Genomic DNA, 26,147 nt, shown 5'->3' with positions numbered 1-26,147 from the left:
ACAATGATCTGCATGGCTGCGTTTGAACCCTTGAGAGAGCATAAAAGTGTCAAACTTCCTATACCATTGACGTGGCGCTTGTTTCAAACCATACAAGCTTCGTTTCAGTTTGCACACCAATTGCTCTTTACCAGGAACTAAAAAACCCTCAGGTTGCTTCATTTAGATTTCCTCATCAATGTCACCATGCAGAAATGCCGTCTTCATATCCATTTGATATAATTCCAAGTCAAGTACAGCCGTGAGAGCAAATAGCACATGCAAGGTAGTCATCTTCACAACAGGTGAGAAGACTTCTTGAAAGTCAATGCCTTCCTTTTGTGCATATCCCTTGGCAACTAATCTTGCCTTGTACTTGGGCTTTCCATCCATAGATTTCACCTTGTACACCCATTTATTCGGGAGAGCTTTCCTCCCCTTAGGTAATGGTGCAAGATCCCAAGTATCATTTGCATACAAGGATTTAATCTCTTCTTGCATAGCAAGCTCCCACTTACTACTTAACTCACATGTCTTGGCCTCTTTGTACTCACCCTCATCTGACAACATAACATGATGCAAAGAAGGATCAAATCTTTGCAGTTGCCTTCTCCAACGAGTGGACCTCATCTGACAACATAACATGATGCAAAGAAGGATCAAATCTTTGCGGTTGCCTTCTCCAATGAGTGGACCTTCGTACCCAATGATCTACATTCTCTGACAATGGTTCCACATCAAAAGGCAACTCATTTTCAGCTCTATCATGCTACTGAAAATCATTTTCAGCCAATGCAGGTGGCTGTCCATCCTCATTTGGAGAATAAACATCCTGTCCTACATCTTCTGGCTCAAGGTTAACCGGCTGATTATCGATTTCAGCTTGTGGTAATGCATCATGACGCTCTTTTTCAACTACAATAGGTGGCACAAGAGGCTGAAATTTGACCGTTTTCTTGTCAAAATCAGCAGATGTAGCATTTTTGAGCAACTTTGCCTCATTGAATACTACATCTCGGCTACGTATTACCTTTCTAAATTGCGGTAACCACACTCTATAGCACATTTCACATTTTCCCCTCTGTACATGTTTGTACCTTATTTTTATTCTTTGGCCAGGTTCACATTGAACTTGGCCCATTTTAACAGGTCACTTATAATAATAAAACAAAGAGAACCCTAGAAGTAGCATGGGTTTTCTCCAAAATTCAACAAGCCTTCTCCCTCTCTCTCTCTCTCTCTCTCTCGCTGCGCATTCTCTTCTCCATCTCTCAGCCTCCTGCACACACAGCCCAAATCAGCCAGCGCATCTTCCCTTGCTCCAGTCTGGAGCAAAAATACTCACTCGTGTCGCGAAGACGCACTCATTCGGGAGCGGACAAGTCACTAAAACAGCAAAAATAGCCCAAAATAGGCTATTTTTAGGTGTTTTCAGGTCAAAAATAGGCTACTATAGCACTGTACAGGTGTGCAACAGGTTGAAACAAGCACATTTTAGGGAGTTTCGTTGCGAAAATCAATGCATAAAGCTGATTACAGGTCACTTTTGGGCAGTTACTCAATGCTGAAATTACAGGTTTTGTCTGAAAATTTAGCCTATGTGCCGATTCATGTAAGAAAATTGTTGTTCAGTGCATGTAAGACATTGTGGTTGGGTATTTTACATAAATTCCAGCCCTGTGTGGCAGAGCTGATTTGTATTCGCATCTATGGTTACTTCGAGATGGCTTCCTCTTCTTTCACCTGTGATACTACTAAGAGTTTGATGGAAATCAAACGATTTGATGGTCAGGGTTTTGATCTGTGGAAGGATCGTATGCAGGGCATTCTCTTCCTGAAAGATTGTGAGAATGCTTTGGAAGAGGTCAAGCCTGGTGAGATGCCTGACCAGGAGAGGGCTAAGCTGAATAAAAAGGCTATGGCCTACATTAAGATGGCAGTGAATGATGATATCCTTGTAGATATCAAGGGCTTGGACACTACTTATGCGATATGGCAAAAGCTCAAGTCCACTTATGAGAATGCTACACCTGTCACTCAGGTACGTTTAATGCGCAAATTGGTGAATATGAAGCTTGACGAGTCTCCCATGATGCGCTTGTGTGACCATTCCACATTTCAAAATTGGCATATTTGGTAGCTGACATGATAGATATTTGTCAGTGATTATACAACTGGACTACACCTACCTAGCCCAACTGAGTTATGGTATACTTATCTTTCCAGCTCATCTACTTAGTGTGTTCTCATTATAGACTGCTTATACATAGTACTCTAGTACTTATGTTAGTTTTCACTTATCTTTTGGACCCTAAGAAATGAGCGCATAAGAAGCTGTTGCCTGCAAATCATGACCTAGATGACTCAGAAAATCAAAAAACAAATCTCACATTTATAAGATGAATACATGGTACACATAAAATGTACATGTAAAAGATGAATACATGATACACATAAATTGGATACAACTAATGCGCACATAAAAAATGGACACATAAAATGGATTTTGTGCATATAAGATGGATATATGCTATCCACTTTTGGTATCATATAAGATGGATACATGGTATACTGTGCGTATAAGATGGATGCATATTATCCACTTTGGTATCATATAAGATGGATACATGTTATACTGTGCATATAAGATGGATGCATATTATCCACTTTGGTATCTTATATAAAAAATAGATATCATGCATACATGGTATTATGCTTTTGGCATCTTATACATATAATGCATACATGGTATGATGCCTTATCTCATTTCACCACTCAAGATCACTTACTTTATGTAAGGGGAAGCAGTTAGAAATGATAAAGGTAAACCAAATAATTGACAAGTAATATAGACAAAGAATTGAGAAATTGAATGAACTATGTATTATGATAGAAAATTTACAATGAGAAATCCCACAAATTGCTTTAGAGATAAGAGTTCCACTACGATTTTGCTAAGTTTACAAAGAGAAATCCCACAAATTGCTCTAGAGATAAGAGTTCAATTGTGATTTTGTTAAGTTTTCTTTAGCTTTTATATATATTACTAAAATTGTTTACAAGACTTTTGGTTAAAACAAAGTATCTAATGAAGAGATGGTTATTCTTGATGAGATCCATCTCCACTACATTTATTCTTCTCTATGGTTAGGATATACCCTCTAATTGATATTTTCAGGACAACAACTTTGGATAGTATCACCTTGTTTTATTATAATCATAACCAGAGCTTCACACATTCAAATTTTATGATTGAGTAGTCAAAACACATGTCCACATTTTGAATCTTTAGTTGGTGTGAACAAAAATTAAGAATTTGGAACTATTTTGCAAGTTATTATAGTCGAATGGTGAACTTTATTATGATAACTCATTTTAGAAAAACACCCAAAACAAGTAAAAGCTACGTGGTATTTTTAGAAAGACTATGTAAAATTCGGAATGTGTTAATTCCACGATGATTGGTTCTTGGTATCTCAGATGTCTGATGCTTAGTCCCCAAAAAGTGATGCACTTAAATGGATAATTTTTCTTTGACAACTATAGCATCCCTCCATAAACTTAGAGTGAATATATATATATATATATATATATATATATATATATATATATATATATATAAAATTTGAATGTTAAATTGGGAGGCATGTTTGTTATGGCTCACCCTAACCCTCCTTGAAACATATCCAAAAAGAGCTTACTTGGTGAACCGCAACTGTCGTGAGGATCTTTCCAATGGCCAAGTTCGGTCTCCATCATTTGAAGTAATTGGCTTGTGATGGTCCCTTTTTGTGGCAGGATTCTTGTCAAATGTTTGTTGAGTAGGACTTGATCCTATATTCTTCAACCTATGTGCTTTTTATTTTTATATAATATTTAAGTGCTCTTAGAATCAGATTTTCATGAAGTACAAGAATTGAGTCATAGACTCTTATTGAACACTGCTCTGTGTTGAAGTAGCCACTTGTTTGTGAGGATTGAAAGAATTACGTCGACTTGCGAGGCTAATATAGATATCTTCACTAAGGATTGAAGATCATCATTGATTTGTGAAGATGGTGGCATCGTTTTTGGAGAGGTTTATAATTTGTTGAAGGAAAATTCCAGGTGATGGGTTGTACCATTGACTAGGCTTTCACCCACCATGGCCCCCCTATCCAGAGATGTACCTGGAAGTTGTCGATGGTGAGCTTTGGTGCAAATGTTCTCCAATGCATGAGTATGGTGGATATGTACTCATGGAGCAGTTGCTACATTAATTTAGCCAAAATAATAGAAGCAATAAGCTTAACAAATATATAGTGGTTATTGTGCGATATGGCTTAATTCGTGATGATGCTTAAATTGTGAAAGTGCAGGTTCTTAAGCCGTGAGATGGAACTCCTTGAATTGTAATTCCGTGAGATGGAGTTCCATGAATTTGTAGATTTTGACCCTCTTTTTTTTTCTTTTTTCTTTTTCATCATCTAGGTCATGATGTGCAAACAACAGCTTCTTGTGCGCTCATTTCTCATTCCCAGAGGAGTGACAAGAGCATTGTTATTTTGTTCTTGATGTGCTCTTAAATCTCCGTATTATTTGATCTTGAATTTGTTGCTGAAATGATCTCGAGGCATAGGGAAAATTGCTGATTGTTTGCTTAAACAGACAAGCTCTTGTGTTGGTGCTGAATGCACAAGAGTGGTCGAGTGATTTGCTTGCTATTGCTTTGGCCTCCATTTTTATCAAACTTTAGGTGAAGTTGGGGGTTGAAGTTGGTGGTGAGGTTTTCTTCACATTGTTCGATTTTGGCAACCATATGATGGAATTACCATCGTAGTATTTTTGTTGTTGAAGCACATGCACAGGCACCCATCTTTGATGAACACTGTAATTTGGTTACCAATGTGCTTGGTGTTGAGTCTTTCTTCTTTGTGCAAGCTTAGGGGACTTTGTGATACGCTTGGGGACCCAAGCTTTGGTAATTCTTTGGTAGTACCCTTGTGCTTGCAGCAATGTTTTTGGTACCCACACTTGTTGTATTGGTGGAGTTCTTTGAGGAACTCGCATAGGCTCTTGTGGACGGTGTTGTGGAGTACTCTTCTTCTTCCTTGGCTTTCGAGTGCTTCATGTTGAGGAAGAGTTTTTGACTGTCAAGGTACCCAAATTTGATTGGCACCTTCATAGTAGCCTTGAGCTACAAGTTCTCCACCCACATTTTGATACTATTAAGATATCGTGATTGTGGGAATCTTGGTGGAGTTTTCTTTTGGGTTGGTATGGAAGGTTTGGGGCCCTTCATGACTTGGGTTGGCACTGAGGCTGCAGGTTTGAGATTCATTGGCATTGTTGATGATGAGGTTAGAGTCTCTTGCGGAGTGGCTATCGAGATGACGAGGTCTTTGAGCATGTGGTTCTCTCCTTTGGTGAGGTTTGTTGATGAAGATGAATAGAAGCCAGGGCCTTTCCTTTGAGTTCCCTGTTAGAGTTAGATGGTTGGGCTCTGGGAACTTCTTCAGGAATAGTTGCTGATTGCGAGGTTTTGGCATCGAACTTCGTAGGTGAGGATGGGGTTGAAGGAGTGGAGGCTTTATCGGAGTTGGTTGTTATGCAGATGGTAGGTCATTGTGTAGAGGGGATTTTGTGGAAGAGGCTTGTATCCTTTTGCGTTCAGCATCATAGATATCCATTAAAGTTGGATCCTCTTCCTTGTAGTATGGTCTTGTCAACTTTTTAACATTTACCATCATGATGACTCTATCTCTAGCAAAGCACAGTGGTGCTTGGGCAACAACAGTCCATTTATGCCCCAAGATTAAATCTGCTTTCCAACACATACTCAACCACTAAAAACTTGCAAGTGAGGGGGTTAGTTTCAATATACATTGTATGTTCAAAGTACCCCAAACATGGCATGTTCAAGCCTTGTTTAAAGGTAATCCTTTCAAGATGTGCCGTGAGTGTTGGTTGACCTAACAAATCCCATAGCTCGAGGGTCATGAGATTGTGTTCTCATGTTGGATAAAGTTGTGCTTGAGATGATGTGATTTTATTTGCAATTTCCAATCCAACCAAAATCCTAGGGATCTTTTCAGTAAGATATGTTGGAAGTTCCAGCTCCTGCAAGGTTTCTTCCTCCCGTAAAAACAATTGTACATTACATGTAAGAGTGTTCAAGGTGACTGCTTGCATGGATCCATCTAGTGAATATAAAAATTCACTTATCCAAGGTCCACCAATGATGACATCATACTCAAGGGAATCTAGGGTGACATGAAATGTAAAATACACATCGCCATCGATTGTTCAAGTAGTGTATCTAAAGTAACCTGGAACTTCAATGTTTTGTTCATTGGTTCCTTTTGCAAGACTATTGCTTGTCGGGGTGAGTTTAGGTTGTCACAATGACACCCAAGTGGCTATTGTTATGATGTTATGACTTGTTCGAGGACTAATCAATGCGCGTGCCTGTAGGGAAATCCAACCATGCCATGATAGAATCTTCCAAAGGAACCATGGGTGTTTCGGTTATTGTTTCAGCTTCAAATCCTATGTTTGTTTCATATTCCCATTCACTTTCATCCTCTGTTTGGGTCTTAGCTTTTTCAAGAGGGCCCAATACGTACAATGGCATACTTGGCCCTCTGACAATTCTTAATGAGGGCTATTTGGAAACTAGCAAATCCTGACATTCCTGTTTTATGTAGTTTGTTATGTCCTTGTATAACTCAAGTTGAGCCATTAAAGGTGCAAGTGTTGATGTGATGCTGGCTTTATCATGAGAGAAGAGCATTCCTCTTCTGAATGAGGTTTTGAGAGACTATTTTAATCTTGTAAGGGAATTATCGAATTCCTCACGTGCTTTCTCAAGCCTATAGTTCATACAGTCTATTTCAAATGACTCTTCTGTAGAGAGTATGTCTTCCTCTTAAAAGGGAAAGCAGTACTCCTCTAGGATTTGTATCTTGGTTATTGTTTTAGGTTTGGCATTATGAGGTTCAATCACAACCGGTGACCTTGTAAGACATTCAACCAAGCCAAGCATGCTCTCTTGAGCTTGCTTTTTGCGTTCAACATATGTCATCATTATTTGGGGTGGTTGGGTGGGTTCTAGTTTCTTGATTGGTTTATGTGGTGCACTAAGCAAAGATAAGAACTTGTTTCATCCTCACTTAATGATGTACTAGAACTTGTTTTATTCTCTGACTTTCTTTGGTTTGTTAGTTTTTCATTATGTTTAACCATGCGACGAGATCAAATTTTCTTTTGGGTTTTTGTATCTTGTGTCGCACATATGGGTGTTAAGGTTTGTGTGGTGGTCTTTAAGGTGGATGCTTCTGCATCATGTATAGCTTTTGGCTATTTTGTGTTTATGTCTCTTTTTGGGTTTATATCCGTCACTCATAAACTCCTTTTCCCTGTCTTTTGACTCGACCTTGGTTTCGATAGTTTTTTGTCCTTTGTTTTGCTTGGTTTTAGAAGGTTTTGGTTTCTCTTTTGTGTTTTGTTTTAAAGCATGTTCTTTTACCCATGTTGAGGTATTGTCTTTTACGTTCTTTTTGAATGTTTGTCGTGCCTTAGCTTGTAAACGTGTAAGCACATTCAATGGCACTGTGGCCAATTGTCCATTTTGTATGCTTAAGATATTAAGAGTTGTATTTTGTGAGACAAGTTGCATTGAAGCATCTCATCTTGGGCAATCTTGGAACATGTGATCAATGCCACATCGTTCACACATTGGTCACTTGCAAGGTGTCAGTGACTATGGACATAGAAGTATTCCAAACTATGCAGTCTGCCACCTTGTGAGGTCCACGACAATAGAAACACTGAAGTGTCCAATTAATTGCTCCCTGAGCAGTGTCTACCCCTTGGTGGACTATTTCTGTTTGGTGCACGAGAGGTGGGGGTTTTGAGTCCATTATGGATGAAGCGGGACACTTTTTACTATCATGATCAAAGGTTTTACAATATATGTAGTATAGAATAATAGGTACCTTGTATGCACAATGAGGATTGGGATGGTCGTATTGATTGCATTCAACACAAGGCATTTCGCTCCTCACTATTAGAGGCATTAAGGATGTCTGGTTTTGAAGGTTTTCAACGTGTCTTAGGAATGTTTGTGTAAGGTTTTAAGCAAGCCTGCATAAAATTATGGGAATGTCAATTCCGAGATTGATCTTTCTTTTGCCATTGCTTCACTTGGTTTAGACAAGGAACACCTCGTAGCATGATCATCTTCTAGCATGTTGTCATCTAAACGTATTGCTTCTTTATAACATTGGTCGAATGTTTCCGGATTGGATACAATGATCAAGTTGTGTAAGCTGTTATTCTTCACGCCCATCATGAAACATCTCCTCAATTGAACATCGTTTAATTTTTTCCATGACTTACAATGTGATTCCAAGACTTTTATCTGAAGGATAAAGTCTCTAATGGATTCATTTGGTTGATGCTCAATTGAATAGAGTTTTGTTACTGCACTCCATCGATCACCTTATCTGGAAAAGCCATGTATAAAGGCTGATTTCAAGGTTTTGAAGTTAGTCTTGATCGTCGGCATCAATGCGATGAACCGTCGACTAGCTTTTCCCTCTAAGAATAAGTTCAATGCATGTACCTTAGTGGGGCAGTTGGGATTTCCAAAGGCTTCACATCTCTGTTCAAACATTTGAATGAATTGAATAGGGTCGGTTGTTCCGTCATATTTGCCCATAATTTTGGAAGTTTATATGGCCGTATTTCTATGAATCATTGAGGCCGTATGTGAGTGCTCTTGTTGGAAGAGACTCAGTGAGTCCTTGGGCCACCCCCCTTTCTAGACTAGTTAGTATGTCCAAGGTGTGGGAATCCAGGAAAGGGTTGGTACTTATAGGATTTGCGGGGATGTTAGGCAAAAGGGACCAATGCTCGGTTGAATCGAAGTGACAGGGGGTGTAAAACCCGATGACACGCTTGTTATTTTTATAGGCATGGCCAATGGCATGGAGAGGTGAATTGGTGGCATAGATCTCAATGACTCGAAGATGTCAGCCATTGGGTTGAGTCCTTGTGTGATCCCTGGCGATCCCTCTATTCTTTTACACTAATCAAGGACTCTAATTAACTACTAATCCCTAATTAATTCACACAATTGAGCACACCATTGGATAGAGCAAGGAAAAACTAATCTTTGTGCACATCAACAATTGTGTAAATTAATCTAAATTAGAAGATTAATTAGACTCTTAATTATAGTCTCCTCTTTAAGGTAAAATTAAGCAAAGAGAGTCAAATTTCTCCAATTGATCAAAAAATTGATGTGATGAGGTATTTTGATGCATCTAGATGCTCTCAAAACACTCAAAAATCCCAATTTCGACTACTCATATGATCAATTTAGACCCCAATTAACACATTTTCTAAATTTTTAGCCTTTTGAACAAGATTAATCACCCTTAATGACAAAAACCAATCCATTAAGAGAAATTAGTCAAATTCAAAGGTTTTTTTATGGTTTTAAGTTTTTTTAAAAGATTTACTCCTAATGCTTGCTAACACTCTAATCCAAGCAATTTCAACAAAAAACTCACAATAAAACTAGAATTAATGATCTTAGATCTATGTTTAAACTAAAGAGAGCTAACATTCACTAAGAAATGCATTCTCTTGCATTGTTTAATGCAATGGATGCAAACTAATCCTAATACAAACTATGTGCAAGCCCTAAGATCATGAAAAACCATAAAAACAACAACAAAATCAACAAATTAATCTAAAAATTAAGCAAAAAGCATTCTTTTCAAAAACAAAAAAGAGAGCTATTCTACACCAAATCTCAAACAAATCACCCATCAAATCCACATCTTTTTCATGGAAAATCATTAATCAAGATAATGGGCAATGGGTTATGCGTAGATTAGGGCAAAACGATGGAAAAAGCCAAGGGATGGCTCCCCGACAGCGGCGCCAAAAATGTTATGGCTCACCCTAACCCTCTTTGAAACACATCCAAAAAGAGCTTACTTGGTAAACCGAACTGTTGTAAGAATCTTTCCAATGGCCAAGCTCGTAACCCTTGAGGTCTCCAAGCTCTACAACTCCTTGAGAAGCAATTCCACCACGCATCGTCACACCACCGCCTCATTGCACTACGGGTCCTTGTCCCTTCTCTCACCTTACTTCACTCACACACACTCACTAGCATGGAGAGAGATTAGCAAGAGCAAGACTCAATTGCACAATGGGAGAGTATCCTATATTATGAGAGAAATTCACTTATATACATGGCCATAAGTGTTCACACTCACTTGAACTATGGCGGCCGACCGGGCACTTTAGGCTCATAAGAGGCCTAATGCTATTACGATGACTACTCTCATAATATATCCATGAAGTACATCACTTAGGACTTCATCCTAGCTTGCTACCACACACTCTTGAAGTAGGAATCGCCATAAATACTCCGTCACACCATTATGGGCGCCCGTCCAAGCTGTAGCTTTGGACACTATTGCTTTATATCTTGAATGTATGACCCTTTGGTGTATCTACCATGACTCCTTGATGTAAGATAATGGCGGTAGCTCTTGTTGATCCTAGAATTGGATTAACAATGTTGTTGCGAGCATTTTTTTTGGGATAAATGGAAAGGCGATATAAGTCTATATAATGATATTTTAAGACCAAACTAAGATGTGGTCATAAATTTATGATGCATACATGATGACATCATGGATAAAGGTCTTTACAATAGAGTGTACATATAGAGTTTTAACACCATAAGGTAAACCTTTCATTCACCTAAAGAAATATATTATTAATATGTAAGGGAGTATCCTTATTAGCAAAGGCACAGTTTGACAAAAGAGAGCCCCCAAAGAGTAGGAACCATTTAGTAATTTGAATAAGAATAGCTTCAATAATTTTGTCATTGAAATGTCCATCAATAAAAGTGGTCATAGTTTTATTCTAAGTGAACTTGAACAATTGATGAAAATATATTACTTTCCTTAGTTAGTAAAGGAATAAATAAAAATCCCTAAAATTATAAAAGATTTACGAAGGAAAATATTTCATCAATTTTTTAGAAATGTTATATCAGACCATGTTTCCAAATTTATGTCTAACGTAATCAGAATTAAGCTTAGAATGAATATGAGGTTGTATCTATAAACCAACAATGATATCAAAAAAGCAAACTTAGAACATGTTTCTAAAGAGTAGGAAAAGTAAATCTGAAAAGAGTCCTCTAAGACTAGAAGTATTTAAGGAATTTATTGAAAGTGGAGTCAAGCTTCAAGTAATAGATATGAAGATAAGGAGAATAAAAAGGGTTTCCTTAGAGATTATAAATTCTTTTGAGAATCAATGAGAACTTAGAAATGATTACATTGCAAGTGAATGACATATTTAAGGGCATCAAGCATGGCAAGATATAAGGTCCATAATGAAAAATATAATCTAGAAACCTTAAACAAAACTTTAAAGAAAAGAGCATGACTCAAAAAATTTCATGAAGTAAAAAAGACTCGAAAAGACACTAAGGCAGGGATTGAGGAACTTAAACCTATTTTAACCTTTGAGTTTTCAATAAAGTGAGTAATGAAAAGATAAACTCAAGAGAACCACTAAGTTTTAGAGGAAATAAGTGTTAACAAGCCAACCTAGTCTAGTAACTTAGGAAGAATGCGATGAATCAATCCTTATATATTCCTTAATTAGATATCATTAATATGCAAGGGGGGAAATATAAGGTCCCAAATAAATATAATTTTAGAGTCAAAAAATAATTGAGTGTGTAAGGAGACGTATGTAAGGTCCCAAATAAATGATGTTATAGAGCAACAAAAATAATTGAGTGAATGAAGAAAGCTTCAATTCTAATTTTGACTAAATTAAAATTAAAACTTTTTTTATATTTTATATGTGAGAAATGTTCTCAAGATTTTTAGGACTTTACCCATCTAAATAGTTTACTTACATAGATGCAACAAGTAAGCATAGATATAGAGAAGGACATGGGGAAAAAACCTCCTAAGGAGGGAAAAAGTGCCTACATAAACATATATAGACAATCTCATAAGAGTGTCTACATACGCTTGGGAGAGAAAACCTCCTAAGGAGGGAAAAGTGCCCTGGCCCATTATTAGCCTATGTCTACACATCAATACTATATAAATGGTTATAAATCCCTATGTACTTATGATGTGAACATGTATAGGGATCATGAGTGGCTGATGATAAATCCCCAAATAGTAAGAAGCCCAAAGCTTTGTAAAAATCTTCTAACTTATCTTGTGTTGAGAGAGAATTTATAAACATATATGGCACATTGTTGTGCATAGAGACATATAAGCTAGGTCAATCTCTCCTACAATAAGCCTTTTCCTCATATAATGATAACACATCTCAATGTGTTTTGTATGAGCATGACACATTACGTTTCTTGCAATGGCCAATATACTTTGGTTGTCAGTGAAGATGTGCCTATGGGGGATTATTGTCCAACACCACCATCTGTCTGAGCCATACACACTCCACAATCATTGTAAAAGTTACCTATACTCACCTCCATAGCTCGACAGCCATTGTCGATGGCTTCTTGCTAAGCTATGATACCTGCCCGCACACCTGCCCGCACTATATGTAGCAAAACACTCCAGAGATGGAGTTACATGGAAAGAGGCACCAGAGTCTACTATCCAAGACTGAGATAGGCCATCATTAGCACTCAGCAATGCTTCAATAACATATTTTCTAGAAATAAGCATGTCTTTCGCATTTGCCATCACATAATCTGAAGGGCATGAAGATGCAACCAAGATCTCCTCAAGATCTGACAACTCCTCAATGACCACACCAGAAGATACATTCACATTCTCAGCATCCTTGGAGGAGCCACTTTCTGATTTTTCACCCTTTTTCTCATCTTTCTTCTTCTTCTCCTATGCTTCCTTCTTTCTTTCCAGCTCTTTCTTGAAATACCTGCAAAATCGGGTTTCTTATGACCCTTTCTGCCACATTGATAGCAAGTGACATCCTTGTCCTTAGTTTTACTTTTGCTTCTATTTTGAGTCCTGTTACTGCATCATGCTTTTCACTTCTACCTCTTGCATTGTAGGCAGAACTGCCACCTTCCCCACTAGACTTTCTTCTAATCTCCTCATTGAGAATAGAGCCTCTCACTCCATCATCATAGGTGAGATTGGGGCTATTACTCAAGGAAACCACAAGTGTTTCCCATGAGTCAGGCAATGTCATGAGCAAAAAGATGGCTTTGAGCTTATCATCAAAAGGCTGAATCCCTGTGTCCTATAACTAACTCAAAACACCAGTGAATGCACTTAGGTGCTCAGAAGCATACTTAGAATCATGATTGCAATATTGTGGGAATGGGCACCATACACTTGGCTCTTAACAATGGTGAAGAGCTTTTGTTGAACGATGTTAGGTATGTACCAGGCATTAAAAATAGTTTGCTATCAGTGGGCCAGTTGGATGCACATGGTTTTACCACCATATTTGCTGGGGGTTCATGGAAGTTGCTTAAGGGCTCTATGCTCATTGTGAAGGGATGCAAGAGGGGTACTTTTTACTACCTTCATTGTAAAGCTTTGCCTAGCAAGTTTCTTGCAATAGCCAAATTTGCTTCTCATTTGGAATTATGGCATAAGAGACTTGGCCACATGAGCCAAAAGGGTATTGATGTGCTCTCCTCTTTGAAGAGGGTTGATGTAAAGGGCACAAAACTAGATTTCTGTAATGACTATCTTTATGGAAAGCAAACGAAATCTTCTTATTACTCTGGTGTCTCTCGCAAAGCTAATCCTCTTGATCATGTTCACTCTGATGTGTGCACTATGCCTGTTAAGTCTTTTGGTGGTGCATTGTATTTTGTTACATTCATTGATGATTGCACTAGGAAAGGTTGGGTCTATTTGTTGACGAGCAAAGGTGAGACTTTTAATGCCTTTAAGAAATTTCATGCTTTTGTCACTACTCAAAAGAATGTTAAGCTTAAATGTCTCAGAGGGGTGACAAGAGCATTTTTATTCTGTTCTTGATGTGCTCCTAAGTCTCCGTATTGCTTCTTGAATTTGTTGCTGAAATGATGTCGAGGCAATAGGGAAGACTGTGGATTGTTTGCTTGAACATACAAGCTCTTGTGTTGGTGCTGAATGCACAAGAGTGGTTGAGGGATTTGCTTGTTGTTGCTTGGGCCTCCATTCATGTTGTTTCTTGGGCCTTCATTCATGTTGAACTATAAGTGAAGCTGTTGGGATTGAAGTCGGTGGTGAGGTTTTCTTCACATTGTTCGATTTTGGCAACCATATGATGGAATTAGTAGCAGTGTTTTTGTGGTACCCACACTTGTTATATTGGTGGAGTTCTTTGAGGAACTTGCATAGGCTTTTTTGGACGGTGTTGTGGAGTACTTTTCTTTTTCCTTGGCTTTCGAGTGCTGCGTTGAGGAAGAGGTTTTGACTATTGAGGCACCCAAATTTGATTGGCATCTTCATAGTAGCCTTGAGCTACAAGTAGCTGCTTCTCCACCCGCATTTTGATACTATTAAGATATCGTGATTGTGGGAGTCTTGGTGGAGTTTTCTTTAGGGTTGATGTGGAAGGTTTGGGGCCCTCCTTGACTTTGGCTGGTGCTGAGGCTACAGGTTTGAGACTCATGGTCATTGTTGATGATGATGAGGTTAGAGCCTCTTGTGGAGTGGCTGTCGATGATGAGGCCTTTGAGCATGTGGTTGTCTCCTTTGTTGAGGTTTGTATGCATAGACTCCAGGGTACTTCCTTTGAGTTCCTTGTTAGAGATAGATGGTTTGGCTCTGTGAACTTCTTCAAGAATAGTTGCTGATTGTGCCAGGTTTTGGCATCGAACTTCGTAGGTGAGGATGGGGTTGAAGGAGTAGATGCTTTATTGGAGTCGGTCGTTAGCGCAGATGGTAGGTCATTGTATAGAGGGGCTTTTGTGGAAGACGCTTGTATCCTTTTGCGTTCACCACCATAGATATCCATTAAAGTTGGATCCTCTTCTTGGCAGTATGTTATTGTCAACTTTTTGTCGTTGATCATCATGATGACTCTATCGCTAGCAAAGCACAGTGGTGCTTGGGCAAGAACAGTCCATTTATGCCCCAAGATCAAATATGCTTCCAACACATAATCAACCACAAAAAACTTGCAAGTGAGGGGGTTAGTTTCAATATACACATTGTATGTTCAAAGTACCCCATACATGGCATGTTCAAGTCTTGTGTAAAGGTAATCCTTTTAGGATGTGCCGTGAGTGTTGGTTGACCTAACAAATCCCATAGCTCAAGAGTCATGAGATTGTGTTCTCGTGTTGGATAAAGCTATGCTTGAGTTGTGGTGATTTTATTTGCAATTTTCAATCCAACCAAAATCCTAGGGATCTTTTCAGTAAGATATGTTGGAAGTTCCGGCTCCTGCAAGGTTTCTTCCTCCCGTAGCAATTGTACATTGCATGCACTATTTGTATGGATTTATCTAGTGAATACAACTATTCACCTATCCAAGTTCTGCCAAGAAGTACATCATATTCAAGGGAATCTAGGGTAATATGAAATATAAATTTCATATCGCTACATCGATTGTTCAAGTAGTGTATCTAAAGGAACCTGGAACTTTAATGTTTTGTCCATTGGCTCCTCTTGCAAGACTATTGCTTGTAGGGATGAGTTTAGGTTGTCCCAATGACACCCAAGTGTCTATTGTCAAGATGTTATGACTAGCTCGAGGGCTAATCAATGTGCCTTTGCGCTAAACATCCTTGCTTGTAGGGAAATCCAACCATACCATGATAGAATCTTTCAAAGGAACCATGGGTGTTTTGGTTATTGTTTTAGCTTTAGATCTTGTGTATGTTTCATATTCCCATTCACTTTCATCCTCTATTTGGGTCTCAGCTTTTTCAAGAGTACCCAATGCGTACACTGGCACACTTGGCCCTCTGACAATTTTTAAAGAGGGTTGTTTGGAAACCTGCGAATCCTCACAGCCCTATTTTATGGGGTTCATTATGTCCTTATATAACTCAGGTTGGGCCATTAAAGGTGTAAGTGCTTATGTGATGTTGGATTTATTATGAGAGGAGAAAAGCATTCCTTCGAATGAGGTTTTGAGAGATTGTTTTAATCTTGTAAGGGAATTGTCGAATTCCTCACATGCTTTCTCAAGCCTATAGTTCGTACAATCTGTCTCAAATGACTTTTCTGTAGAGAGTATGTCTTCCTCTTGAAAGGGAAAGCGGTACTCTTCTAGGCTTTGAATCTTGGTTGTTCTTTTAGGATTGGCATTATGAGGCTCAATCACAACCGGTGAACTGCTTCCTGAGCAGTTTCTACCATTTGGATTGTTTCTGTTTGGTGCACCGGAGATGGAGGTTTTGAGTCCATTGTGGATGAAGCAGGACACTTTTTAGTATCATGGTCAAAGGTTTTACAATATATGCAGTATAGAAGAACAGGGGCCTTGTATGCACAATGAGGACTGGGATGGTCATAGTGATTGCATTCAACACAAGGCATTTCGCTCCTCACTTTTAGAGGCATTAAGGATGTCTGGTTTTGAAGGTTTTCATCCTATCTTATAGATGTCTGCTGTAATGTTTTAAGCAAGGCTGCATAAAAATTCAGGGAATGTTAATTTCGAGATCGATCTTTCTTTTGCCATTGATTCACTTGGTTTAGATGAGGAACACCTCGTGTGGCATGCTCATCTTCTAGTATGTTGTCATCTAAACATATTGCTTCTTTGCAACATTGATCGAATGTTTCCGGATTGGATACAATGATCAAGTTGTGTAAGCTGTTATTATTCAAGCCCATCATAAAACATCTCCTCAATTGAACATCATTTAATTTTTTCCATGACTCACAACGTGAGTCCAAGAGTTTTATTTAAAGGATAAAATCTCTAATGGATTCATTGGGTTGACGCTCAATTGAATAGAGTTCTATTACTGCACTCCATCCATCACCTTGTCAGAAAAGCCATGTATAAAGGTTGATTTCAAGGTTTTGAAGTCGGCATCAATGTGATGAACCATCGACTAGCTTTTCCCTCTAAGTGCATAAGTTCAACGCATGTACCTTAGTGGGGCAGTTGGGATTTCCAAAGGCTTCACATCTCTGTTCAAACATTTGAATGAATTGAAGAGGGTTTGTTGTTTCGTCATATTTGCCCATAATTTTGAAAATTTGTACGGCCGTATTTCTTTATGAGTCACCAAGGCCGTATGTGAGTGCTCTTGTGAGTGCTCACCGAGGCCGTATGTGAGTGCTCTTTTTGGAAGAGACTCACTGAGTCCTTAGGCCACCCCCCTTCCTAGACTAGTCAGTATGTCCAAGGTGTGGGCATTCAGGAAAGGGTTGGTACTTATAGGATTTGCAAGAATGTTAGGCAAGGGGCTAAAGCTCGGTGGGATCGAAGTCATAGGGGGTGTAAAACCCGATGACACGCTTGTTATAGGCATAGCCAATGGCATGGGGTAGTGAATTTGTGGCATAGATCTCAATGGCTCGAAGATGACAGCCAGTGGGTTTAGTCCTTGTGTGATCCCCGGCACTCCCTCTATCGTGGCCATGTCACAGTGCCTAAATGCTTCTTAATGAGCGATCACAATCTTTTTTTTTGGGTGGACCTTTTCACGTGCCAAGCCGTTCACGTCCTAGCCGTTCACGTGCCACGCCGTTCACGTCCTAGCCGTTCACATCCCAAGCCATTCGCGCCCCAGCCATTCGCGCCCCAGCCGTTCGCTTCCTATACTTTCACGCCCCAACCGTTCACGTCCTATACTTTCACGCCCAAGCCGTTCACGTCCTGCACTTTCACGCCAGACCTTTTCACGGTCTGGTCTTTCACGCTGGACCTTTTCATGTCCTGTCCTTTCACGGCCTGGCTTTTCACGCCTTTTTTTTAATAGTCTAGTGGGAAATACGAATTTCCCTTTTTGGGAAAAAATATTTTTGAATTTAAAATAAAAAGGTATGGGCATTTTTCCAAAAAGGTAAGTGGGAATCAAAAAAGTCAACCTTTTAAAAATGACACACCTTACACCCTTCATAAATGACCCCCAAAATGGACAAATTGATAACTCATGAGCATCTACTCATTGAATGCTCATTAGCCTTAATGAGTTATGTAAAAAAGATTAAGAATTAATCTAAGATTAATCTTTATACTAATTTTTTCTTCTTTTATACTAATCAAGAACTCTAATTAACCATTAATCCTCCCTAATTAATTCACACAATTGAGCACATCATTGGATAGAGCAAGGAAAAACTAATCTTTTTGTATCAACAATTGTGCAAATTAATTTAAATTTAAGGATTAATTAGACTCTTAATTATAGTCTCCTCTTTAAGGCAAAATTAAGTAAAGAAAGTTAAATTTCTCCAATTTGATCAAAAATTTGATGTGATTAGGTATTTTGATGCATCTAGATGCTCTCAAAACACTCAAAAACACCAATTTTGACTACTCATATGATCAATTTAGACCCCAATTAACACATTTTCTAAAGTTTTAACCTCTTGAACGAGATTAATCACCCTTAATGATAAAAACCAATCCAATTAAGAGAAATTAGTTAAATTCAAGGATTTTTTGATGGTTTTAAGAAATTTTTTGGGAGATTAAGCTACTCCTAATTCTTGCTAACACTCTAATCCAAACAATTTCAACAACAAACACGCAATTAAACTAAAATTAATGATCTTAGATCTATGTTTAAACTAAAGAGAGCTAATATTCACTAAAAATTACATTCTATTGCATTGTTTGATTCAATGGATGCAAACTAAGCCTAATATACAAACTATGTGCAAGAACTAAGAACATGAAAAACCACCAAAACAACAACAAAAATAATATATTAATCTAAAAATTAAGCAAAAGCATTCTTTTCAAAAACAAAAAAGAGAACTATTCTACACCAAATCTCACACAAATCACCATCAAATCCACATCTTTTTCATGGGAAACCATTAATCAAGATAATGGGCAATGGGTTATGCATAGATTAGAGGCAAAACGATGGAAAAAACCAAGGAATGGCTCCCCGCGGCAGCGGCGCCAAAAATGTTATGGCTCACCCTAACCCTCTTTTTTAAAACACATCCAAAAAGAGCTTACCTAGTGAACCGCAACTGTTGTGAGGATCTTTCTAATGGCGGAGCTCGTAACCCTTGAGGTCTCCAAGCTCTACAACTTCTTGAGAAGCAATTCCACTACGTCTCCCGTGAGCGTTGTCACACTGCCACGTTGCACTACGGGTACTCGTCCCTCCTCTCACCTCACTTCACTCACACACACTCACTAGCATGCATTAGGGAGAGAGATTAGCAAGAGGATTAGCAAGAGCAAGACTCAATTATTGCACAATGGGAGAGTGTTGTATTATGAGAGAACTTCACTTATATACATGGCCGGCCATAAGTGTTCACACTCACTTAAACTAGATCGACCGGGCACTTTAGGCTCATAAGAGGCCTATTGCTATTACAATGACTACTCTCATAATATATCCATGAAGTACATCACTTTGGACTTCATCCTATCTTGCTACCACATGCTCTTGAAGCAGGAATCACTATAAATACTCCATCACACCATTACGGGCGCGCGTCCAATTGTAGCTTTGGACACTATTGCTTCATATCTTGAATATATGACCCTTTGGTGTATCTACCATGACTCCTTGATGTAAGATAATGACGGTAACTCTTGTTAATCCTAGAATTGGATTAACAGTTAGTGCCAAAGGATTAGAGGTAGGTAGGGGAGGATAGGGAAAAACTAGTGTTTTAGGCTAATATGAGTAGGGAAAGGGGACATGCCTAAAATTGCAACCCTTCTCTAAACTTCAAAATTTTCAAAATTGAAGGCCTAGATGCTATCTTGGGCTTCATTTGAAGCCCACTATTAAGAAAAATTTGCTTTTACGACCTTTATTTGCAAGCTTCATTTTAGTGGTAGCCTTCACCTAAAGGCTAAAATGGCTTTGATGTCCATTGTAGCCTTCAAGTTTCAAGCCTGGTAGGGGGACAAAGCTATGACAAACTACCATAACTCTTAATGAGGGGCTAGAACCTAGTGGATAAAATGTACAATCACCCATGTTGTCTAGTGGTCCACCTCTAATGGCTTTGCTAAAAGACATGACTAAGTCCAAATTTAAGGTACTTAGTGTTTACAATCACCCAAGAAGTTTAGGGCTTCAAAAGCAAGGCAAGGATTTTATGAAAGCATGCTAGTGCTTATATTTCAAAGTTAAGGTACTTACGCTTGACATGCTTCGGTATTACAAAATTGTAATCACACCTTATTTGTTGCGTGTCTATGAACATAGGTTATTTGCAAAACCAAGATGTACAAATGATTTATAGCCTTTCTTTTCCTTGGAGTGGATATTCTAATGCCCTAGTTAGTATGTTGGTCAGATGTCGGTTATGCACCTTTAGACCAATTGGGGAGGCAATTTGCAAGCACATCCTTGTCTTCACTTCCCGTTGTAATATCACACTACCTCAAAGTGCACTTGATAGAATTTAAGTAGCTATCCCAATTTGTTACTCTTGATTTAGAGTTTTGTATCCATGTGAGTTATACCCATATCTTAGGGCATATGACTTTCTAGAGACATGTATGCATGATTCTTTTGATGTTGAACTTGTTCAAAGGAAAGTTATTTGTGAAACCCTTGGTGCAAGTAATATGTTCAATGCAAGTGAGACAACCAATCAAATACTCTGTGTCTTATCTAGTTATAATGAATGCAAAGATAGATGTAACAGATTTGCATGTCTATTTTTCTTTATAAATGTATAGCAAAGAGCTTGGTATTGTTTCTTGGATTCCAAGTAAACGTGCAAAGATTTTTCTTGCAAATGTCTATCACTAGTGCTTTCTCTATGAACCCACTATGCTAATGCACTAAGAAAAAAAATTGATAAGCATCATGGGAGGACAGCATTTTCTTGTACATGGAATAGTGAAGAAATGCTACTGCAATGGTGACATCAAACAATACTAACATCAAATCACACTACTTGAGAACGCTCAATTTCTCATAATCAAATGGAAGATTTCAGAATTTCAAAAGCAGACCCAGCAATGCCCTTCAATGCCCCTTGAGACCAGCTAAGAATCATATATATCAATATCCAGCAACAAATACTGTGAAATGAAACATGGAAGAACAGTAGATGTACAAGTCCAGAAAACCCACGAGCAAAAACTAGCCCCACGTTTTGCAAAACCCCAATAAATTCTCCCTGCTTTGATGAACTAAGACTTTTTGACTTCCGGAACTTCACTTGTACCCCTCGACGCAGATAAATACATTGCCATCCCCTAAAGCCCCAACATATCTTCAAGCAAGAAGCATTACATGCTGTTTTCTGAAGATGCTGAATTCTCCATTTTCTAAGGTTCACCATCTTCGTTGCCCACTTTCAGGTGCAGATGCTTCTCCCGTTTCTGAAATTCGGTAATACCTTTTCCGCTGCCAGTGACTCCCACCTTGCCTTTTGGATCATCTGGGGACTTGAATATACTCTCACGATTGCCACCAGTGAAGTAGCCAATCTGTAGTCACCCAATACATTTCCAGTCATGCGGCTTGTACTAAACTTGCCCTGCTACTAATAAAGGCAGACAGTTCCATCATGAACTATTGTGAATTGACTATCTTATCATTATTTTAATTAGTGTATGGTAAAATTGCATAATATAAATTCATATTCAATCCCTCCACTCACCTTTCTAGACTTGCCCTTGGAGGATTGGAACTGTTGCCATGCATTCTGCCGCTTATTTTGCGCGAACTCCATCTTCTCCAACCTCATCCGAGACTTAAATGCATGAATTTTCTTCCTCTTTGCAGCTTTCTGAAGCAACCCATAAAACAAAAAAATTGATCCAACTGTAAAACCACCTCTAAAGTTAAGATTACAAACCTTCTTCCAATTGAATAATAAAGATTAAAAAACTGTTTGATTCCATACCACATCTTCTGGGTCATCTGGATTTATCTGCAATTTGGGTGGTAAGCCCTTCGGCACGATCTCTGCATCGGCACTCGCAGCAATCTTCCGCTTCAGTGCCAATCGAGTCGCCTCAGCTTCCTTCTCAGCATTGAAAAAGGCATTCGCCTCTTCATGACCTAGATCGCTCTTTCTCACATTGTCAATGTCTATCTGTTTTAAGTGCCCAAAAAAGAAAAGTTTCTTTAATCTTCTAGCTCTTGTACAACTAACAACCTGCCACACTCCCAAACCCACCCCCAAGAAATCCAGTCCCTTCACTGTCTTGCTTGATAACGCATACAGCTTAAACATTCAATGAAATGATAGACAAAATCTCAACATCTCCTCTTGAAGAAAGAAGAGGTATGTTTGCACGATTGGCATGCTGGTTAATGTTTGTATGAAAGAAAAAAACTCTCCATTAAGGCGAACATATCCTCTGATACGAACATGCACCTAATCTTGGGTGCTGATGACAAAAGTGGGAATGTTATATTACATGAAACCCTTGTACTATGTTTGGTCTCACAGACCCATGGTCTGTACCTACTGGAGCTTTGCCACTGCCGGGAGACCACCTAAGGAGTCACAGTCACCAAGTTACCTCTCAGACATCCATTACAGACTTCTTCAGATTGCATTCACCCATGCCAGAGAGTACCATCCAAGGTCCAAGGGATCACACAGGTAAGACTACACCCCACCCGCTCACAGGATCCTTTGGCCCCACGGACCCGTGGCATCACTACTGAGAGAGCACGATCCCTCTTGAGAGCCAAACACCCCCACATCCAGGGATCTAGGCCTACAGCCTATTGTTGGTGGTGGACTCACACACTCACACACACAGTTCTACAGATTAGGGTTAGGTGCAAGAAGCAGCAGCTCACACAGAAATGAGAGAGAGAGAGAGAGAGAGAGAGAGCCAAAACAACAAATGTGTGGTAGCCACAAAATGCAAGTTGCATGTGTGTCACATCCATATAATATAGAAGTACAAAAGTTATATGGATAGAGTGTCCTTTCACACTTGATATCCAAGAGGAAAAACCACATGGAAAAAAGTGCCCTTGGTTAAGCCCTGTTCACACATAGCACTACCATAAGTGAGCATATATGCCTACAAATCCCCCCTGTAGTGAACGTGTGAACCTGTACAAGGTAGCAGATCACTCTTTGTATGAGAGTAAGCCCAAAGCTTTGCGGAAAGCTTCAAACTTCTCTCGAGGTAAAGCCTTTGTGAATAGATTTGCAACATTATCCTGTGTAGGGCAGTAAGATAAACTGATCTCCCTTGCATGTAACCTCTCTCTGACATAGTGATAATGAATCTCAATGTGCTTGATACATGCATGAAATACGGGATTTCGTGCCACGGCCATAGCACTCTGGCTATCAGAGAGAATGGTGGTGGGTGTCTGCTGACACTCACGAAGATCAGCCAATAATCTCCTCAGTCATACACAATCTACTATAGCTGTGAAGACTGCCCTATACTCAGCCTCACAAGTAGATATGGCAACAGTGGGTTGCTTTTTGCTCAACCAAGATATGCATGAACTGCCAAGAAAAAAACAATTCCCCCTGGTGGATTGCCTGGTATCATAATCACCAGCCCAATCTGAATCACTATATGCATAAAGCTGCAAGCTGCCCCCCTGGGATCCAAGATCCAGGGTACCCTAAAGATAACAAAAAATGCGTTTGACTGCTTGCCAATGCTTTGTGCTTGGGCTGTGCATGAATTTGCTCAACAAAGACATCCCAAAAGATATGTCAAGCCTCGTGTTACACAAGTAAATGAGGCATCCCACTGCCTGGCTGTAAATGATGGCCTCAAAAGGCTCTCCAATATCATGCATAGTAAGCCGTACACTTGGTTTTACTGGAATAGAAATGGTCTTACATTCATCCATGTGAAACCTTTTTAGCAAACTTTTTATGTACTTAGTTTGCTGCATAACAATGCCATCATCTGTATGCATTAACTGTATGCCGAGATAGTAGTGTAAAGGCCCCAAATCTGACATATCAAATTCAGCTTTCAAATCAACTTTGAAATCTGAAATTTGTGCTTTGCTAGCACCTATAATGAGCATGTCATCTACATACAAGATGACTATGAGAATATCGGCACCAATTTTCTTCACATACAATGTGCTTTCAGCTGGACTATTCACATAACCTTGGCTGGTTAGATGAGCATGTATTTATCATACCAAGCTCTTGGAGCTTGCTTTAACCCATACAATGCTTTGTGTAACCTGCATACTTTATGTTCCTCACCAGGAACTACAAAACCAATGGGCTGATTTACATATACTTCCTCTTGTAAATCCCCATTTAAGAATGCAGTTTTGATGTCCAATTGATGCACTTTCCATCCTAAATGTGTAGCCAATGCAATCACTGATCTTATCGTAGTTATTCTCGAAGTAGGAGCAAAAGCCTCCTCATAATCTATTCCCTTTTTTTGAGAGTAGCCTTTAGCCACAAGTCTTGCTTTGTACCTGTCAATAGTACCATCAAACTTCCTTTTGACTTTGTACACCCATTTTGTTCCAATGACATGCTTGCCTTTCGACAAGTCCACAAGATCCCAAGTATTGTTCTTTATGATAGAAGAGATTTCATCTTGCATGGCTTGCACCCAGTGCTCATTCTCATGTGCTTCTTCACAAGAAGAAGGCTCTTCTAAATCAAAGAGACCACCCATGGCTAATGCAGACTCCCCATGATGCATATTCAATGCAGGGCTGGAACTAGCTCTTGTTCTACCTGTGAGTGGAGCTACAAGTTTGCTTTCTTGCAAAGTTTTCAGCAACCATCTTGGCACCGACTTGGCTATGTCTATGGCTGTTTGCTCTTCCTTGACAAGATCTTCTACTTTTTCCGTAGAAGGGGGCTGAATGGCTGGCTGTTCCACATGGTCTACATGAGGATTTTCTTGTGTAGGGGCTGGCCCCCCTCATTGCAATGGGTAATAGTCCATCAAACATCTCTTGTATGCCTGTATCATTACTTTTATACAAGCTGTACATGGGCTGTACTGAATTTACAGCAAATACCACATCTCTACTGACAAAAGTCCTGTGTGTTGTTGGATTATAAAGACGGTATCCTTAGCTCACATTGCTGTAGCCCACAAAAATGCATTTCATTGCTTTATCATCTAGCTTTGTTCGGAGTTGTTCTAGCACGTGCATATGCCAAACACCCAAATGTACGCATATAATCCACTTTTGGCTTTCGGCTATACCAAGCCTCAAATGGTGTTATGGTTTGCAAAGCTTTTGTTGGACACCTGTTCAACACGTGAGTTGCACACATTATAGCTTCCATCCAAAAATTGTGAGGCAACTTTTGTGCTTTCACCGTGCATCTTGCCATCTCCATGAGAGATCTATTTTTTCGCTCAGCTACACCATTCTGCTGCGGTGTATAAGGCACAGTACATTGGTGTTTGATGCCCTTCTGAAGCATATAATCCTTGAATGCATTTGACATGTAATCTCCACCTCTATCTGAGCGGAGTGTTTGGACTTTACATCCATACATATTTTCAGCCATTGCTACAAAGTGTCGAAAGCATGTAAACACCTCTGCTTTTGCTTTCAAGGGGTAAACCCAAGCAAACCTGGAGTAGTCATCAATGAATGTGACGAAATAAAGATGCCCCCCTATGGATGGTGTCCTCATTGGACCACATACATCACTGTGTATGAGCTGTAATTTACTTTCAGCTCTAACAGCTCCATCCTTGGGGAATGGTTTTTGATGCATCTTTCCCAAAATACACCCCTCACATACATGTCTTGTTGGAGATTCAAGAGGCGGCATATTATCAGCCATATGATGCTTCTGCAAAAGCATCAAACTCCAAAAATTTACATGCCCAAAACGAGCATGCTATAGCTCTGCATCATGCATAGCAAGAGTGTGGGTAGCCACTGTATTTGCATCATAAGTACGCTTGTCATAGCTGTCCAGCTTATACAAGCCTTTGTATCGTGTTCTAGAAGTGACTATTTTATAACCCTTTGATGGGTCTTTTACCAAACACTTCCCATCTTCAAATTCAACCTTTAAACCTTGGTCGTTTATGGCTAAGACGGAGAGTAGATTTTTCTTTATCCC

The 26,147-nt window shown here is 39.2% G+C and overlaps 1 protein-coding gene across 1 annotated transcript in view; it reads right to left on the bottom strand.

The window, feature by feature from the left end:
* Positions 1-21,032: 21,032 nt before the first annotated feature.
* LOC147602616 (uncharacterized) overlaps positions 21,033-26,147 on the bottom strand; it is a 32,316-nt gene continuing 27,201 nt past the window's right edge. The window contains exons 6-8 of the mRNA XM_086797818.1: positions 21,990-22,181; positions 21,744-21,872; positions 21,033-21,570 (exon numbers count right to left, since the gene is read on the bottom strand). Coding sequence (XP_086653944.1) covers positions 21,409-21,570; positions 21,744-21,872; positions 21,990-22,181 — 483 coding nt within the window. The 3' untranslated portion in view covers positions 21,033-21,408. The remainder of the gene's footprint in view (positions 21,571-21,743; positions 21,873-21,989; positions 22,182-26,147) is intronic.

This window comes from Cibotium barometz, unplaced genomic scaffold (genome assembly GCF_041138505.1).
Source record: "Cibotium barometz isolate CiBa-2024 unplaced genomic scaffold, ASM4113850v1 ctg368, whole genome shotgun sequence".
In the NCBI taxonomy this organism is placed as follows: Eukaryota; Viridiplantae; Streptophyta; class Polypodiopsida; order Cyatheales; family Cibotiaceae; genus Cibotium; species Cibotium barometz.
This window is presented reverse-complemented; position numbering and strand designations above follow the sequence as displayed.